The sequence below is a fragment of the Telmatherina bonti genome, assembly GCF_933228915.1.
Source record: "Telmatherina bonti genome assembly, chromosome: 17".
Taxonomy (NCBI): Eukaryota; Metazoa; Chordata; class Actinopteri; order Atheriniformes; family Telmatherinidae; genus Telmatherina; species Telmatherina bonti.
In genome coordinates, this window is record NC_136615.1 from 28036135 (window position 1) to 28055119 (window position 18985).

The following is an 18985-nucleotide window of genomic DNA, read 5'->3' on the forward strand; positions in this document are numbered from 1 at the left end:
CAAGGTGTTTCAAAACCAGGGCCAATATGCGGGTCCTCATTCAGGCTTCACATGGACACATCTGTAATGGTGGATGTTGGAAAAATCTTGTATTTATGATTTTGTGAGCCTCTGTTAGGATCAGATGGACAGAATAAATGTTTGTAGAGAAGTTCCTACCTACTTTAAAGTGTCTCTGAAATGCAAACATCTACAAAGAGCATTAACCCCCTGCTGGAGTTTGTCGTTGGAAACCTTCACACCAAGAACTGTGATGATGATGTTCCCAGAGGGGGGTTAAGGGAGAGTATACACAGGTATAATCCTAAATTACACCTTGTCCACAGGCTGGGGTCACTTGGTCTGTTGGCTTGTGTAAAACCTTTGTACCTTCTCACTGATCTGAGTGTCTGTCATTCATTGGGAGATTTTTCTCCACCAGCGGGGGATGTGTCCAAGGATTAAACATGTATTTCCAAAGGCAATTTTAGCCATTTCTGCTTCATAAAACAAAGCAGCAACCCCTGAACCTGGTCTTATCTGAACATCTTCACATGGTCAGGCAGAAGTTGAAGGAATTTCTGGACAGATTTCCTGAGAAACTCAAGTTTTATGCAACTACTCACCACAATCTTATTAGTATGTATATGTGTGTGTGTGTACATATGTACGTATATTTTTCTTGTCTTATTTTCTTTCATTTGTTCAAAATAAATAAAGTAACTTAAAAAAAGAAAAATTTACAAACCTCCTGCTCTGGGATGGAGCTGAAGCCAAAGGTAATGAGCAGAGGCTGCAACAGCTCCTCAGAGTGGATAAAAAACCTAAAAAGCTACTTTGATTTTAGACACTAATATATGTTGTTGTTCATTTTAAGATCAGATTATCTTTCTTATCATGTCTTGTTACATCGTCGGCTGAGCAAAACTGAAAACTATTTCATGAAATGTTGCAGACAAAGAAACAAACACACTGATAAGCTTATGATGATAAAGAGCGACCGAAGATTAAACAGGCACAGACAACAGAGCATCATTCAGGTCATCTTTAATGACAAAATGTTTATCATTTTTATCAATGTATCGGGAAATAATCAAAGCAAATGCATCAATACGATAACTACTGTTAGACCACGGCAGTCTGAGGGGAAATTTCTTTCCACACCTTCCATTTCTCTTCATCAGGCCCTGCCATTAACAATAGTGGGGCTGTGTTTTCATGCTTTTTTTTTTTCCTGTGTTAAACTCGACTCTCACTCTGTGCGTTCACAATCTTACTCCAACATCGGGAGAAAAGAAAACAATTAAAACAAACAACACAAGAAGAAATGATCCATTAAACCACTTTGAAAAAGCTGCACGTACAAACACAGGCAGAAGCACACGGACTGCGCATAACACACGTCTCTGACGGCTGTTTTCAGGAAGGCGCTAACTTCACCGCTCCCTCGGCAGCCGAGCTTTTTCTCTTCTCTTTCCTTTTGCAGTTAAATTTTAATAACAGGTCAAAACCTGAGAGTTCTGCAGGCAGGAAAGGAAAACGATGCGTTTATTCAATGACTAAAAATACTGAATACAGATCCATGTTGTGCAAGCTTAAAGTTTCACAGCACACGAGTTTCCTTGCAGTTATTTACTTCTGCATCTAAATGAAAAACATCACAGATTCACATGTGGCTGCAGAGACGCCCCATGGAAGCTGGAGTCTAGTCGAACATTTGAACTGGAAGTTGTTGGCGAGCATCACAACCCAGCAGGTTAAAAGCCGCCGTCCTGCTGGAGAAACATCCCTTCATCTGCAGCTTCATGGAGTATCTGCTTGTGTGTTTTTTTTTCTTGGCATTTTGGCAAACGTGTCGGAGTGCAGGACAGGCTACGCTGGATGTTTTTATGCTTTCATAGTGGCTCTAATATCTGCATCTCATCGTTCAAGAAAATTTCCTTCCATAAAATAATGAAGCCTTTAATTCTTCGCGAAATGCCTTTTAATGTTTGAAAACAAAAAGAACATTTCATTTCAAACACCCGGCTCATCCAGGGGATACCGACGGGTGAAGCTGCAGACAGACCAGCTCACACCTTCCGTACATCCCGTTTTCCAGTTAACCTCGCTTAGCAACGCACAAACCATTCATGACTTTCTCTACTTTTTTTGCCACAAAAAGAGCGGGAAGAAAAATATGGCCACAGAAATCTCTTGTGGCAGACTGATGCAGACACCACCCTGTGGTTTTATAATGGCCTCTCTGGGAATTTGCTCATATCTAAAAGTTAATAAATAAAAAAAAAAATACATTAATTTAAAGGAAAAAAGGGAGAAAAAAATGGCTACTATTTTTTTTTTGTAAAAATAGAAGAAAAAAAAAAAAAAAAGGCATAATCACGTTTTCGGTCTGCGTAGCCGGCTCTGATTTTGGTCAAAGCCTCTGGAGATTGAGTGCGGGGCTACTGGTGGCACAATCTGTGGTCAGTACTAAAACAGTCCTTTCCTGTTGTCACATGATCCGAGGGCACCAAAGCAAAACAACCACATAGAGGAGGAGTTTGGTTTGATGCTGCAACCCCCCCTGTGAACCCACCCAGTTTAAATGTTTAACCCAAATACTGGGGGAATGGGGAATACGACCTTATTCATTCTTGAAAAGCTCATAGAAATGAGTGAAAGGGGGGGAGGGGGTTGTCAACAGCTCAATGGGGAAATCAGAGGGAATAAGGAGGGAGGGGTGGGGGAGTAAAGGAAAAGCCAGATGAGAACATGTCATATCTCCAGGTAAAAGAAGGGAAACAGGAGCAGGCAGGATGGAGGGGGGAAGAGGAGGCGAGGGCCATTCTTCTCATGACAGCAAAACGCTCTCCGACAGCTCACGGCCACCTCTCAGGCACTTTTCTTCAGGTTCATGGTTCAGAAAGAGCTGGCTGGTGGCGTGGTCAACCTCTTTCCAATGTAGACGCTGAGAGGAGAACAGAAAGACAAGAAGAAAACGGTTCAAATCCTCCAACTGGGAGATGAAAAAAAACACTTCCCTGCATAGTAAGACCTATTAAAACTCAGAAGTTGTCAAACAGGGAGATTAGTTTGATTGTTTTTCTTTCATACTTCATCATGTTCAACAAGACTTCATGATCAACCTGAGGAGCCATGTGTCATCATCAACGGCGCCCAGCGGGGAGTGTCGGAGACAGACAGCAGGAGTGCAGCAGCTGCTCTGCAGACATGAACGTCAGCTGTGCAGACAACACTCATATCTGTAGCTTACAGCTCCCCCTGCTGGCCTTTGTATGCAACTGCAACATGTAATTAGGCATCCATAACCTAAACATGCTGTATCTAAAGGGCAACAAGTCCATTTTGTTCGTTAATTTAAGAGAAAAACAAGCAACATTACTCCTTTAAACGCAAAAGGTTAACTCATCCCTGCACACAATAATGACGACAACTTCTGCAACTTCACTGAACTATTTTCTACTAATGCTGCATTTGAATAATTTTATTTACAACATAGACCACTACACAATGTACTACTTATATCTGGAACTATTCATTCACTGTATATTACACCAGAGATCCCCAACCCTGGTCCTCATAACCCGGTGTCCTGCAAGTTTTCCATACGTTCCTGCTGGAACACGCCAGACTCAGACAAGCGCTGCATGTCTGCTAAATACACATTTATTTGAATCAGGTGTGTTGCAGCTGGGACACTTAGAAAACACAGGTACTTGAGGACCAGGATTGGGGATCCCTGTATTTCACTACAAACAAGAAAATGTACATTAAATCTGTTGAAACAAACCATTATGCAGCCTGGTGCGAAGCCAAGGGCTCAAACTGGTGCTGGGATAAATTTCTAAATGTCATCAAGCTCATTACTGCGATTCTTTTTTTGTTTAGCATGTAATCACAGTAAAAACTCAAGACGTCTCAGCTGTTAGGCCGCCGATGTCCTTCTCAGCCTGAACTTTTAACATTTATTAGTAAAATATGCAAAAGAATCTCATTTTACACTTTAATTCAGCTTAAATAGTAAACCTGCTGGTGATGTGTTGTAATGTGGCTCATCTCTGAAATACGACCTCCCATAATGCATCACAGTTGTCTGGTCTTTGTAACCTTAAAGACCAGGTTACAATGGTCTTTAAGGTTATAATGAACAGTGTGTGCTGGGTGAATGGATAAAGAGCTTTTACAAAAGTCAAATTTAGGAACTTTACAAAGTGAAGATTTAAGATTGTTCAAGATCTTACAGAGATAAGCAACTTATAGTATTAAATTAAAGAAAAAGTTACCATAAAAGAACCAGTTATGTTTTGTGGCAGCGTCTTACAGATCGGTGACATAAAAGCAAAAAAAAAACCAAACAAAAAACAAAAAACGAGGTTTCTCAGCATGCAGTAAATAGGAATAATTTTGATTGATCTTGTGGTTGCTGACTCTTTTGTTTTACAATATTTGTGTGTGTTTAGTTATATTTATATTCATATTACACATCCCATAAGCAGTGCCATATTTGCATATTTGTCTTACATTTTCATCCTTGTCAGATTTGCTGCCTACATGTTTGTTCACATTCGACGCTATGAGCTCGTCCCTCTTGCAGTCTGCGGCAGGAACAAGCTGCCTGAAACTCCTTGCTTTGCATTTTCACAACAAGTTGTGTTAAAAAGATCTTTAAAAAAAAAAAAAAAAAAAAAGCTGAAGCTTAGCGATGAAAGCACAAAGGCGGCAACAGTCTCTGCTAGCCTCCTTTCTGTGCATATTGATCAAATATCTGAATCTAGTGGAAAGGGGTTGAGTGGTGGGTGACTGTTGGTCAAAGACGTGAAGCTGAACTGAAAAGACGTGCAACAGTAAAAGCAGACATTTCTGAGTAAATGTGGAATATTCATACATCATCAGCTGTTGCGATATGTTTTAATGTGGCTCATTAATCTAAGTTTATTCCTGATATGTCGGGTCTCCTCAGAAGCATTCAGTATTCTTACCTTCTAGTAACTTAAACAATGTTTTCAAATAAAAAAAAAAAAACAAAGAAAATAAAATAATATAGGTGTGTCATAACTCGCTGCTGTAGCATCAGTTTGTTTCCTTTATCAATGGAATAACTGGAACTGTGCGACTTATCACAGAAATCGGGATAAACTCCATCAACCTATCTTTGAGATGCTTTTCATCACCCAGCCTGGAGCAAACAGCACCCTGTAAGCCGTTTTGTCTGCATGGATGTCGCATGAATTACTTACAATTCCAATAAATTCTTTACTAAAAAGCAGCAGTTCCTCAGAACCTTTTGGAGTCAAATACATACAAGTCTAAACCAGAAAAAACCCTGGAATAAGTGGACGATCTGAATACAACCCAACTCGAGGCCCATTTGTGCTCCACGCAGAAGACGGACAGACAGTTTGGTCCGTCTCCTGCACCAGTTGCACGTGTAATACACGTCCATTTTCAGGGGGCTTAGTTACATCACTTGATGCAGGAAACGGAGAAATACCACCAGAAATCACGGGGGCAGTGTTGTAACACTCACACATAACCGACTACATGAACAAACCAGAGAAGAAGAGATGCTAAAGAAACCACCAGATCCAAAACCTCCAAAAAAAGGTTTCTCTGAGCTGCTGTCGTTCTCAGTTGCTTCAGCTTTGTTATAAAACCACTGACAGATGACTGAGGAGGATTTAGTCGAGAGGAAATTTCACAACTGGGCTTGTTGAGCAGGTAGCATCCCATCACGGCACCACGGTGGAATTCACTGAGCTCCTGAGAGCGACCCAATCTTTCACAAATGTTCATTGGGACAGTCTGCATGTCTAGAAGGATGATTTTATACACCTGTGGCCTTGAAAGGGATCAGAACACGGAATTCAATTATTTTAATGGCTGAATGAATATTTCTGGCAATATAGTGTATGTAACTCTAAACAGTGAGGTTTGTTTTTTTTTATTATTCACTGAGTTTTGGTTACAGAGTAACCAGAGGCTTTTATGTTCAACTGAATTAATTTGGAGTAGAGCACCGCATATGTTACTGCTGTGCAACAATATAAAGAAAAGAAAAACAATATTGTATATTATATTTATCGATATTTACTTATGTATTTTGAATTTTTTTAAATCTAAGATGCAACTTTGCCTGAATATTGAAATAAAATAAAATAATATAAAATAAAAAACTGAAATAAAATAAAATAAACTGAAATAAAATAAAAATTAAATAAAATAAAAAATAAAAATTGAAATAAAATAAAATAAACTGAAATAAAATTTTTAAAAAACCATAGAAATAAAAAAATAATAAATAAAACGAGTGGGACTTGAAACATAAGTTCAGCCGACTTCAGTTTTCGTTCTGTTGTTATTTGCGTCATCCGTCGGACTCTTACCCCAGACCCAGAGCGAGGATGTGCGATAGCAGCAGCGAGGGGATGAAGACTTTGAGAAACTCAGCAGAGAAGATGCCTCCTTTCTTCATGGCCCCGGTCTTCCTCATGCTGAGCGTTACTGAACGTCGGGGGTGACGGAAATTAAATTCCCTGCAAGCAGACAACTCATCTTAGATACTAAATACCTTTATTTGTCACATGCAAATGTCCAAGCACATTAGCAGTAAAATGCCATAAAATTATATAATAAAGATTTAAAAAAATTAACACACAAAATACAGTATGATTAGACATAGTCAGATGGTACCATGGAATAACATTTACATAATTAATGATGTAGATGTGTTTCCAGCTTCTGTGTCTGTAATGACTGAACTATGAGCTGAAAAGTCTGTTAAGTGATCGACAGTGACAAAAACATTTAGCTATAATGCTACAGCTGTTGACAAAGATGCCAGCGGTTACTAAAGCGAACAGAAAAGAACCATTAAAAACAAAGATTTAATCTGAAAGTGTTGCTGCTGCATTATTAAAACATCTTATTTCACTCAGAATCGTGCTTCTTATCACTTGTTCATTTTACACCTCCGTTCCGAAAAACTGTTTCTTCTCCTGCAGAAGCAACTTCCTGTTCGCATGAAAGTTTTACTGCAGCTAGCTTCGGTTTACTACATTCCCACATTCTGCTGTGACCTCAATTACAGGCCACTTTCTCTGGGCAAACAAGCAGTCGGTTGCCATGGACGCAGAAGGTTGATGTTTACCCAGTTGAGACTTACTTAGGGGGAATGTTTTCCGGTCGACTGGACCAGTCAGCAACCCAATCTGCATCCTTCATCAAAATGTCCATGTCCCTCTCCTTGTCCAAGACGTCCTCTTCAGACTGATGGAACAAAACACACTTTTATTTACAAAAAGAAAAAAAGAAACCAGCCTTACTCTGGAAAGATGAGCTCTGTTCTGCATGTTGAACTGGAATGGTGACAAGCTGTGCAAAACAAACTCATTTTAAAAATCCACTCTCAGTGTGGCAGCCGTTTCCATAGAAACTACAGGCAGTTGTCTTTTTCGTGTTCACGCACAGCAGCGCAGAGCCAGTGCTTGAAGCTGCCATGGCAACAGACTGATGGAGAAGCTGAAGAGACACACAAGCTCTTACTTGGCTGTCTCTTCTGCTGGTCACGTCCACATCAAAGATGATCTGTCCTTCCTCCTGGGGAGAGTGGGGCCGTGGGGGGCTGTGGATAAAACAAAAAAAAAAAAAAAGATAACCAAAGGAAAGTCGTTTTGTGGGAATAAACAGGGGTTTATTTTGTTCATATCTCTGTGCAGCAACTGAAAGATCCACACTTTTACACCCAGTCCAAATGTTCTGCACTTTTCTACTTGAGGAAAACTATAAACAACCTTTAGGTGGAGGTTGTTACTCGTCAATAAGCTAAAAATAGAACTTTATACATGCCAACCTGAGACGTTTTCCTGTTCCTTTACAACACTGTTATGGTATCAGTGTGATAATTATTTATCACAGAAAATGTGTAGAAATCAAGTGGCAGCCTCCGGCGGTTAAAAGTGAAGCCTATGTGGAAGTGCATAAAACTGCAGTTCCCCCCTTCATCCACTAGGGGCTGCAAAACACAGCAAATCCCCATAGACTCCCATGTTAAAAAGACCAACTTCACAGCAGAAATAAACATGTTTACAGCCTGGTTCAAAAATCCCTTTTAGGTTTAATCATCTTTTAGGTTCTAACTCCCCCGGTTTAAAGTAATTTAATCTCGAAGTTCTGCATATTTATGGGCGTGTCCTTTTGATTGACAGGTTCCTGATCTCCCGCTTCAAGTAAGAAGAACGTAGAACAACCGCGGTTTTAGCCGGTTAACAACGTGACTTCGCTTTAGCCCGCTTACCTTCGTTAGCTGGTTATCTCCTGTTATCTCGAGGTTAGCTCGGTTAACTCTTAGCTACAGAAAGCTCGGAGTTCGCTTGATGTCAATCATCAGCCATGACGCTTACAGCCCTCCTCTCAGCTCCACCTCTTTGCCCATGTTTGTATTTTCCAGGTGAGACGACACACATGTCCCTGCCAAGATGGCGATGGTAGGAACCGCCAAGCTTCAATTCAGCTCTTCAGAAACCTATCGGTGACGTCACAGAGGCTTCGTCCATCTTTTTATATACAGTCTATGGGTATAAATGTATGAGTGTGTTTTGACAACTGTAGTAAATAATATTAAATCTGTCTGAACACACAATTATGTTGAAAATGATAATCATGACTATTTTTATCTTAGCGAAATAAGGATGAAACAATTAAACTCTCATTTTTGCTACATTCCTGCTATTGTTAAAATCTGTCCAAAAAAAGTTCACCTCACTGCGGCGGTCTTAAAGAAAAGAAAGAAAAACCCTGAAAGCCATCAGTCATGTTAACGGAAAGATGTGAACAACTTTCACCAGTAGGAGAGTGCAGGCCCTTTCTGCATGTATGCATACGTTACTCACGCGTGTGCAACACTGCCTCCGGACTGCAGCAAACACAGCTGGTTAGTGAACATGGTTATGTGTTCAGGAAATTAGAGCAAGGCCGTGCACTTCTTGTGTGTTTTGACTGCTCAAATCGCTGAGGCGAGAAGGCGCGTGATCAGAGAAATGTTTTTCACCAGTTACCTATGAACAGTGAGCAGCCTGCATTGGTGCGGTCAGCTAAGAGAAATGGAACCAGTATGCCGTGCTCACTTTGTCTCCAGCTGTCCGTCTCATGACACCAAAGACGTGGATTACTGTCCATCTGTGTGAAGCGAGTGTTTACAGACAGTGCTGAGGCCTTGATGGTAACACCATTAAGCGGCTTTCAGAGTGAAATTAAATCAGCCGTCACAAGTGAAAGATGTTTGAGGTGAAAGACATGAAACACCAGCTACTACTGTGTCTCTTGAGTTTTATCGGCCAGCATCCACTTCAGAACAAATCTGAGTGGATCAGGTTGAAGGTTTGTGTTTAATGGAGCTCAGCGGTCATTTTAATTTCTGTACATAACTTACTCCAAGTCCAGCTGCACAGTTTTATTAAACTGCAGCGCTCATATTTGCCAGCTGTAGTGTTGCTGAGCACTAAACATTAACCGCATGTAAAACAAAAACCAAACGAGCTGCATATTTATCACTCGTCTGCTTTGTGTTGTGTTGGCACAGTGGAAGAACGGTCCCTTTTCCTTCCATTTAATCATTTATCAGCCTTGTGAACACATAATATGCAAGTTAAGTTTTCCTCTCCTGTCACCCTGGACTTTCTCAGCTATGATGATTTAATAAGCAGAAATTACTTGATGCAATCTACTGGTTTCCTTAGCAAAGCAATGACTTTTTATGGGTCGACTAACTGTGAACCAGACTAATGTGGAACGTAAAAGTTTAACTGTATTATAACTGGAAAACAGTAAACTGGATTGAAGTGAATCTGTAAAAGCTTCTTAATGATTTTGTTGTGTATCAACTAGGGGTGGGAAATTGAATAGAAAAATTTGAATATTAGGGTTATTTTTTGCTTCACAGTTTTAAAATCAATCTTTTTTTTTTTTTTTTAAATAAATAAAAAATAATCCATGATGAACTTTTTGTCATGTTGTTGTTTTTATTGATCTCTTTACTCGTCTTCTTGGGCATTATAGCAGCAGAATGATGGTCTGGATACTGTGTTGTTTGTTTCCTAATTGAAATCAAGAAAAATGACGTTCAAAAGTTTTGTATGTTTTTTTTTCCTCTTTTTTTTAATCTACAAAAATCAGCAATATCGAATTATTGTGAGAATTGCAATTTAAATCGAATCGGCACCCTAGTGCCGACTAGTTTTAACTTTAAATGCAATTTAGTGACTAAATTCCTACTGAGATTTCATTTAACGGTCTTGTCAGACAGAGAGAAAGTTGCAACCTGTAGGTCACGATGGCTGGACCTGCTTCAGTTCTGCGTTGCCGTTGGCAGAGAAGATATATTACATATTAGAAATCGGAGAAAACGTGATTTTACACAGTCTTACTTGTGAAGTTATCAAGATTTATTTTAAAAACTTAAATCAATAACAGCAAGATAAAAAGCGGCTTAGTTTTAAGACTTGCTCTTTGTGTTATCTATTTATGCTGACAAGTGTTGAGCTCAATCAATATTTGTCCTGTCCTGTTCTTCCAGTAAAGTCCAGCTGCTCCTGTACTTCGACTTTGACCCACATTTCATAAGAAAGGCCAGTTTCTATTCCATGGACACGTAAAGAAACATTTACTTCATTAACTTTGAGCCGCATGACGTGTACGGCTCTGAAAGCGGTGGGCTCAGTCACCCGTCATGCAGCTTGGTGACATGATGTTCTTGGCTTAAATACTGAAAAACTTCCTCAGGTGACTCACTGATAACTTCCAGCTCCTCCTGCTGATAAGATGGATTTTAGCAGGTTACACATGAGCGCATGATGTGGCTACTGGATGAAGAGTCAGGACTTCTCGAACATATTGAGTAAAATGTCAAGCAAGCTGAGTCGTTCTATTTTTGGAGGCTTTATCAAACCCCAAGAAGTCGTCATCTCTGATTCACAGCTGACTAAACATGACAGAAGCCACGCCTCTTTAATGAATTCTTGTTTACCGACCATCTCTGGAGGTTACGTTAACTAAACGTAACACCTTTCAAGGAATCTGTACAGATCACATCTTTAAATAGAGACAGGGTGGCACTCTCCAAACTTTCCTACTCACATCTGTTTGTGACACAACTGCTAACAGCACGCATATTAAGCATGTTTGTAAACAGCAGATTGCACGATGGGCAGCTGAGACGTGATCAAAATCTTAATTTTCCAGGATGAAAATCCTCCAGAAACACAATCTAGATATATAATTCTCTAATATATCAACATCTACACGACATATTTCTCTCTATCATGATTTCTATTAACGGAAACAAAACAAAAATGCAGAAACAAAGTGTCAAAAATATGGTAGACCACTGCTGCTTCTCCAGCTGTTCCAACAGTCGCCTCTGAAGTGACGATTGGATGAAGAACTGGCGTCCCACACAGCAAGCTGGGTTTACAGATGTAAATATAGATGCAACACCTCTTGGCTTGTTTTGAAGTTGTTGTAAAATGGAAGCTGACTAGGTGATGATACACGGTTTTGTACATTGTTTGTGCTGGATCTTGCCATGTCCTGCGACGCCTTTTTAACAATATTAAATGGCAGCATGACTTCACCAACCATGCTGTCTGAGTGCACACCATGTTGCCCTGTCCTGTTTGTATTTAATCTTTCTGTAAACACCACAGCGGTCGTGGACTGTCAGGAAAATGGAGCTAACCTGCTCGTTGAGGTCTTTTGTTTCCCAGCTGGGAAAACTGCAGTTGAAGGTTGTGTTTTAAGTGCAGATTGAAGCTTGTTGTATTGCTGTGTTTAGTTAATATTGTCTTAAAACAAATGCATTTACAGCAATACAAATTAAAATGATGGCGTCCGGCAAACTTGAGAATCAGCACCTCCAAATCGGAGACCATGGTCCTCAGCCTGAATAGGGTGGATTGCCCTCTCCGGGTCGGGAGTCAGGTGCTGCCTCAAGTGGAGGAGTTTAAATATCTCGGGGTCTTGTTCACGAGTGAGGGAAGGATGGAGGATGAGATCGACAGACGGATCGGTGGGGCGTCTGCAGTAATGCGGACTCTGTGCCGGTCTGTCGTGGTGAAGAAGGAGCTGAGCCAGAAGGCGAAGCTCTCGATTTACCAGTCGATCTACGTTCCTACCCTCACCTATGGTCATGAGCTGTGGGTCGTGACCGACAGAACGAGATCTCGTATACAGGCGGCTGAAATGAATTTCCTCCGCAGGGTGGCCGGGCTCTCCCTTAGAGATAGGGTGAGGAGCTCGGTCATCCGGGAGGGGCTCAGAGTAGAGCCGCTGCTCCTCCGCATCGAGAGGAACCAGTTGAGGTGGCTCGGGCATCTGGTCAGTTTGAGTCCTGGATGCCCTGGTGAGGTGTTCCAGGCACGTCCCTCTGGGAGGAGACCCCGGGGAAGACCCAGGACACGGTGGAGAGATTATATCTCTCGGCTGGTCTGGGAACGCCTCGGGATCCCCCCAGCAGAGTTGGCAAATGTGGCTGGGGAGAGGGAAGTCTGGGCTTCCCTGCTTCGGCTGCTGCCCCCCCGACCCAAACCCCGGATAAGCGGCATGAATATGAAGATGAAGCGTCTGGCAAACTTATTGCGTACCTTTTTTTCTTATTGTGCGATTAACTGACTTATTGCGAAAGGCCTATGTAAAACACCATATGGCCATAGTTCCTGCAGATGGAAGGAGATCACTCCTGCCGTTGCCAAACACATCTGACACATAACTGAGGACTGATACAAAATTACACAAACAGTTTTATATCGTTATGTATATCATTATGGGGATATAAAATGAGCTATATCTGGCCATGAGATTTTGGTCGTATTCCCCAGCCTTAATTTATAGTATTCTGAAGTTAATCAGTGAATACTGATGGTGAGAACAGTAATATCAGGATAATTTCTCAGCAATAATAATACCATTATGGAGACATCCCCAGTAGAACAATGGTTTAATACACTGAAGCAAATCTCCACTAGAATGACTGGAAAAAAAAGTATCGTGACGTGCTGATCCAGTTAAAGTCCAGACCTCAAAGAGACTGAAACGTTGTGGTCTGGACTTCAGGACTTTGCTGGGTAGAAACAAATTTCATTGAAGGGAAGTAACACTGTGCAGAAGAGATCACTACGGTTCCTCCACAGCGTTACAACAGATGAATCCACAAAATAATAAACCATAGTGTGTATTTAGTTTTTCACACACTGCTTCTGCATTTTGTCTTAGTTTTTGTTGAAAAAATAATGACGGTGTCTTGTGTTCAGCTGTGGTTGTATGTATCTAGTTTTAAGACGAGATCCGCTTTATTATATCATGATATGACAAACACTGGAACTGGAAGAGGATGTACTTTCTTCAATCACATGACTGGATCCATGTAAGAGTTCTGTTTCCATTTGTGGATCAGGACTTTCTTACCAGACCCCAAACCCCCCCCACTCCTCTGTGAGCTCTTAATTCTTGTGAAACAGATGGAGACTCATTGCCAAATCCAGGGTAACAGCCACATGGTGGAGAAATAGATCTCATTTGTCCCTGCTGGAGGTCACTTTTTACTTCAAAAGGTTAAAAGAAAGGAAGAAAACCTGAAGCTGAGACCCAGATCTGCAGTACTGGAGCTGAAAAGGAATCCAGAAAGCCTCTCGCTGTGGATCATGACAGCTTATGGACTAAATCTAACCAACTTCAAAGCGTTTGACTCTACCTGTCACAGGAGGAGTTGCTGCGGCTGGACTCATGCTGGGCGTCCAGCAGGATCTTCTCCATGTCTCCGTTGTGGATTGAGGAAGAGGATGGGACATGCTCCAACCCCCCCACTATGGCCTCCTCTTCCTCCACCTGAGGAAGGGGTAGCAGGCCAGGACCAGCTGCTGAGGACGACTGGGCTTGGTGAGCTCTGTTCATCTCCAACTCTACCCAGGAGCCTGTGTAAAGGAACAGAAAGGAATCTAGTAATTCACGTGTTTCTTTCAGGAACTGCTCATCGACATATTCACAAAGATAAAAGAATTTTATGTACATGAGGAAACATGGAAGCACCTCTTACTAAGTCATGAGCGAACAAATAACTCATGACTGATCAGCTGTTTTCATTTTAAGCGGAGAACACACAATAAAAAGTGCATAACACACATTAAACTCAATTAAATTTAAATAAAAGTGAAAAATAAAAAAAAGACCTCTATTTTGTTCTTTTATGCACATATAATGCATTCTGTTTTTCTTCTTTTAAGTTTGGTTCAAGGTTCGCAACCACTGCATAGTACGGCCATATGCAACACAGAACACAGCCGTGTTGCCAGAAAAAAGAGGAACCTGGTCAGCATCTAACCTGAGCTAGACCCAAGGTACATGCTCCCTAATCTGTTGGTATAGATTTATAATGTACATGTCAATCACTAACTGAAAATGACCATCTGTAGAGCAGCCTGAAGAAACATCCAGAAGTTTTAAAGTGGTAATACTACGAAGTAAACTATGAGACCTGTGCCAAGCAGCTCATTTCAGCTGCGTTTCCGTTACATTTTTTTGCAAAATAAAAGCAATATTTGTACGTTTCGACAAACAACAATTGTGATTTATGGGTGTTTCCATTGAAAACTGTTTAGCACATTAGCCGGATTCATGTAAAATTTTGTCACTTTCGCGAAATCTTACAAAAATTCCAGTTAATGCAAAGCAGCCACATCGCATTATTTTGGGGTTTTCTACTTGCACCCTGGCATATTTTCTCCAGATCATGGACATTTGTCTAATTTACTGTGTTTATTAAAAAAAAATAAAGCAAAATAAAAAAAAAAACAGATAATGATTCAAAAATTTAATCAGAAAAGGATTTTTACCAAAAACAAACATTTGTTGAAAAGTTTTTGGTGTTTTGTAAAAGCAATGCTACCCTCAGCTGTTTCCCCCTGCATGCTCCCTCTTCCAGCATATAGATGAAGAAATAAATAAATAAATCCAGATTTCATGCAAAAAATCTTTTAAGTGAATAAATGGAATACACTGTTGTATTAGAAGTGTTTTTTTCTCCGATATGCAGTAAAATCAGATTACATAAACTTTAAGAGAAGCTGAATTTTCTGTGAGACAAAGTTAATGCAAGATAACTGATTAAAATTGCATTTTCTAACCTGTAAACGTACAAAATAGCAGTGTGCATTCATTATGTTTTCAAATAACATCTCTGTTTTGAACGTTGCCTGATACAAGTGGCTGGGTGTTCTGATAAGAGACAGCCACTGCAATTTGTGTCAATAAACCAATAACGTAACATCCTGTTTAGAAAGGAAAAAAGAAAAATCCAACATCCTTTAAGGAGGAAGGTTTAAAATCAACAGAGTGCAAATAGGAAGTACTGTATATTTGCTTTTTCTTTTTTTATTACGCATGTATGACCACACTGGCAATAATCCAGAAACTGACACCCGGTGCCTTTACAGCAGAGATAACACACCGTCCATCTTCTTGTGTTCTGGCTCAGCCAATTATGTCCTCACTAATAATAATGTGACATTAAAAATATCCAAAAGGTAGGCTGGAATCATACCAGCAATAGCAACATGGAAAAGACAGGGAAGATGTCAAAAGTTATATCCTGAAGTGAACCTGGAAAGATAAGATGGACAGGCTGAGACTGTCAGTCAGAGACCCTGAAGACTAAAGTTCTATTTATGCCTGTGTGATGAGAGGGCACTTAATGCTTGCCTGTGTATGTGCTGTGCTTGTAGACCTTGATCGGGATATATAACTCGTTTGTACGTGAGCTCTAGCATGGACTGGCAGCTGAAAAGGCACAGTACGTCAGCGCTGGGTTACAAATATAGAGGAGGGGCAGGTTAGCTACAGGGTGGGGATGAAATTCCTCACTATCCGTCATCATGCAGGATCAAAACACTTCTCCTTTCTCTCCTCACCAAAATAAATGAGGAGGAACACATTTTAAGCAGGTCGTGTAACACCAAAAAAGTACATTAACACCAGGTTCCCCTGATCAGATAACGGGCTGTTGTATGCGCCGTCCAAATGTCGAATCCCTCCCATAAACATTAACAGACATCGACTCAGCAATCGCGCTCATCCCACGGATTACAGAGCGGACCGCAGACCAAGCTGCTGTCCACAGCCCATTGTTTCCACGGCATGGACTAAAACCACGTTGCCATGGCGCTGATGCTTCCGAACATTCTGGCCACAGACATTATCAGCTGTTGGATGGGTTTAAAGGAGATATGTGACCTCTTGCTTGAAGACCCACTGTATTTGATCAAAGTGTTTATATATATATATATATATATATATATATATATATATATATATATATATATATATGTGTGTGTGTGTGTGTGTATAAATATACATTATATACATATGTAGCCACACACACACACACACACATACAGTTGTATTCATCCCCTTTCATTAAAGAAAAGGCTGAATTTACAACAGCCACTCAAATAACTGGAGACTTAAAAAAGGAACTAAAACTTTGCAAAAAATATATAATTTTTTTCTCATTTCATTGGGTTGAAGAAAGAAAAAAACAAAAACAAATTAGTCCTGGACAGTGGGACAAAATACCTGTCAACAGGTGCAGAAGTCTGACTGAGAGGAACGGAAAACACCTGATTGTAGCAGAAACATTAAAGGATTGTTCAACTAAATATTAGCTTTTGAGTGATGTAATATGTAAATCAATTATCGTATTTGTTTGCTTTAAAAAAAAAAAAATTTCTATTGAACCAGAATTAGAAAATAATGTAATGATTTTCATAAAATTTTTACAATTACTTTAGTCAATTTCAGCTTATTTCACAGGCAGCTGTTTTGGGTTTTTTTTTTACTTCTTGAACGAAAGGGTATGAATAAATATGAGCACAACTGTATAAATATATATTTCTTCTATTGGTGATAATAACCAAGTTTGTTCGCAAAAAGTGGAGGAAGATACATGATCTTTAAAGTTGAAAATTAGCACAAAGTTTAGATTGTTGGATGTAACGCACAGATGGATTACAGAACATGAACACAGAGACATCTGATAAAGCTAACACTTGTTGCTTTTATCTCTCAGTTAAAAAAAGACAGGGCCTTGCATTGAGCAGGGTGTAAGGGCCTGAACAAGGGTTGATTTGTTGTCAACCATGGGGAAATCATGTAGCAAACCCTTTTCCTCTAAATGACCATCTCTAAAAAGCACCGGGGTTAATCTAGAACAACTGACAGGAAAGTTTGCTTTACAACACTAGTAAATGCTGTAACACTTCCTGCATCTTTTTCATGTCCAAAACGTGTGTCCTCTTGTCGCTGTGGCCAGAAATAGCGTGCCAAGTCACAGCTACCCCCCCCCCCCCCCCCCCCATAGCCTAGAAAAACTTGCCCCAGCAGCTCTGTAGGCAGGGCCTGAGTCAGTGCAGCAGTAATAAACACCTCTTTGTTTACGTCGCCAGCGGCTGATACATGCCAACGCATTGCATACAGCCGTATTCTTTCTTTCAAATAATATTTTACATATAATAGCTCAGGAAAATAAGAATGAACACAGACATCAGTGTGAAGTGTTATTTTCTAATTTACCACATTTGTTAATGCGTAATATACCTACATAAGAATGACCATAACGTTATTAAAAAAAACAAAACATGTACATGAAGAATGAAAAAATACTTGAAGGTGTTTAATTATAAGGTTTGTAACGTGCTGTATAATTACTGATACGTATCTAGAGTATTTGTAAATTAGAAATGTTTCTGCTCCGATTTTACTTCTGACTTCTCCGCTTGACGACAACACTTGAACCCACCCCCACACTGTACGAACCGCTGATTGGTTTACTTGCCTGTCAGTTCAAAATCTGGGAACGTCATTGGTCGAAGCATTGTCACTTTACACACGGAACATAGCGTTCCTATCCTCCCCTTTAGGTAAACGGTAGCTTTGGAAAAACATGTAATTGTGCAAAAGTAACCACCTTAAATAATTAAACCCTGCAAATAAACTTCTTTTATTCACAAGGCCACAATTTCCGTCCCGTTAACAGAGAGAAAAGGCACTGACAACGCGCTCTTCCACAGCGAGTAGCGCTTAGCTTACCGTTTAGCCCCGAGTCTCCGTTGTTGTCTGTAGAAGTAACGTTAGCAGCGTCGGACATCGTCGTGCCTGGTGAGCAGGGCGGCTTGCATTCAGGACTCCAGTCAGTGCAAAACGCGCACTGCCTTATCTGCACACATTCAGACGTGCGAGTGTTTCAGGAAAGGCTCAGCTAGCTAAACTAAAGCTTTTGCTCTCGTGGGTTTGCTGGTCTGCAACCAGCAGCAGCCGCGCGCCGATCACACCCCCTCGGAGCCATAGACATTGAATACATAGACGCCGCATTGAGCGCTGGCGAGTGAACCAGCGTCGCCGCCATATTTGATGGGTCTCCACTTTCACAGTCTTGCTGCAGAATCAACGTAGTTTCCCCACAAAACGTTTTTTTTTTTGTGGAACAACGCGTATATATAACACACATACAAAACACTTTTCTACATAACTGTTTGATAAATAATGTTAACATAGTGAATAATTAAATGCAAATGATACATTTTACTCTAATGAAGTGTTTATTAAAACATATATTGATGCTTCACAAAGAGTTTTACATGGTAGCATATTTACCTCTGCCTAGGAGGTTTTGTCTTTACCGGTTTGTTTGTTTTCCTGTTTTTTGTAAATGTGAAAAGGAAGAACTGATTTACCTTTGATGGTGATCCGGATGACCGTTTGGATCCAGAAACTTTATAAAGGCCTTGGCGGAGGTTTGAGCTCTTCAAGTGTTTTTCTGGGTAACTTTTGAATAGCACAGTTTTGATACAATACTTTATTTTCAGACTTTGTACAACTGTATCTCTAAGAAAGAGTGAACCGTAGTCAAGAGAAAGCAGCGACTATTCCCGTATTTTATTCAGCATGCGGTTGCAATAACCTG

General features: G+C 40.3%; 1 protein-coding gene across 1 annotated transcript; it reads right to left on the bottom strand.

Moving 5' to 3' along the window:
* Positions 1–1009: 1009 nt before the first annotated feature.
* On the bottom strand, positions 1010–18351 carry bnip3lb (BCL2 interacting protein 3 like b). Its single transcript, XM_079257066.1, has 6 exons — positions 18112–18351; positions 13724–13943; positions 7525–7603; positions 7145–7248; positions 6366–6515; positions 1010–2929 (listed from the first exon to the last, which is right to left on the bottom strand). Exons 1-6 carry the CDS (start codon positions 18167–18169, stop codon positions 2881–2883), a joined length of 660 nt encoding a protein of 219 aa, XP_079113192.1. The 5' UTR covers positions 18170–18351; the 3' UTR covers positions 1010–2880.
* Positions 18352–18985: the final 634 nt, after the last annotated feature.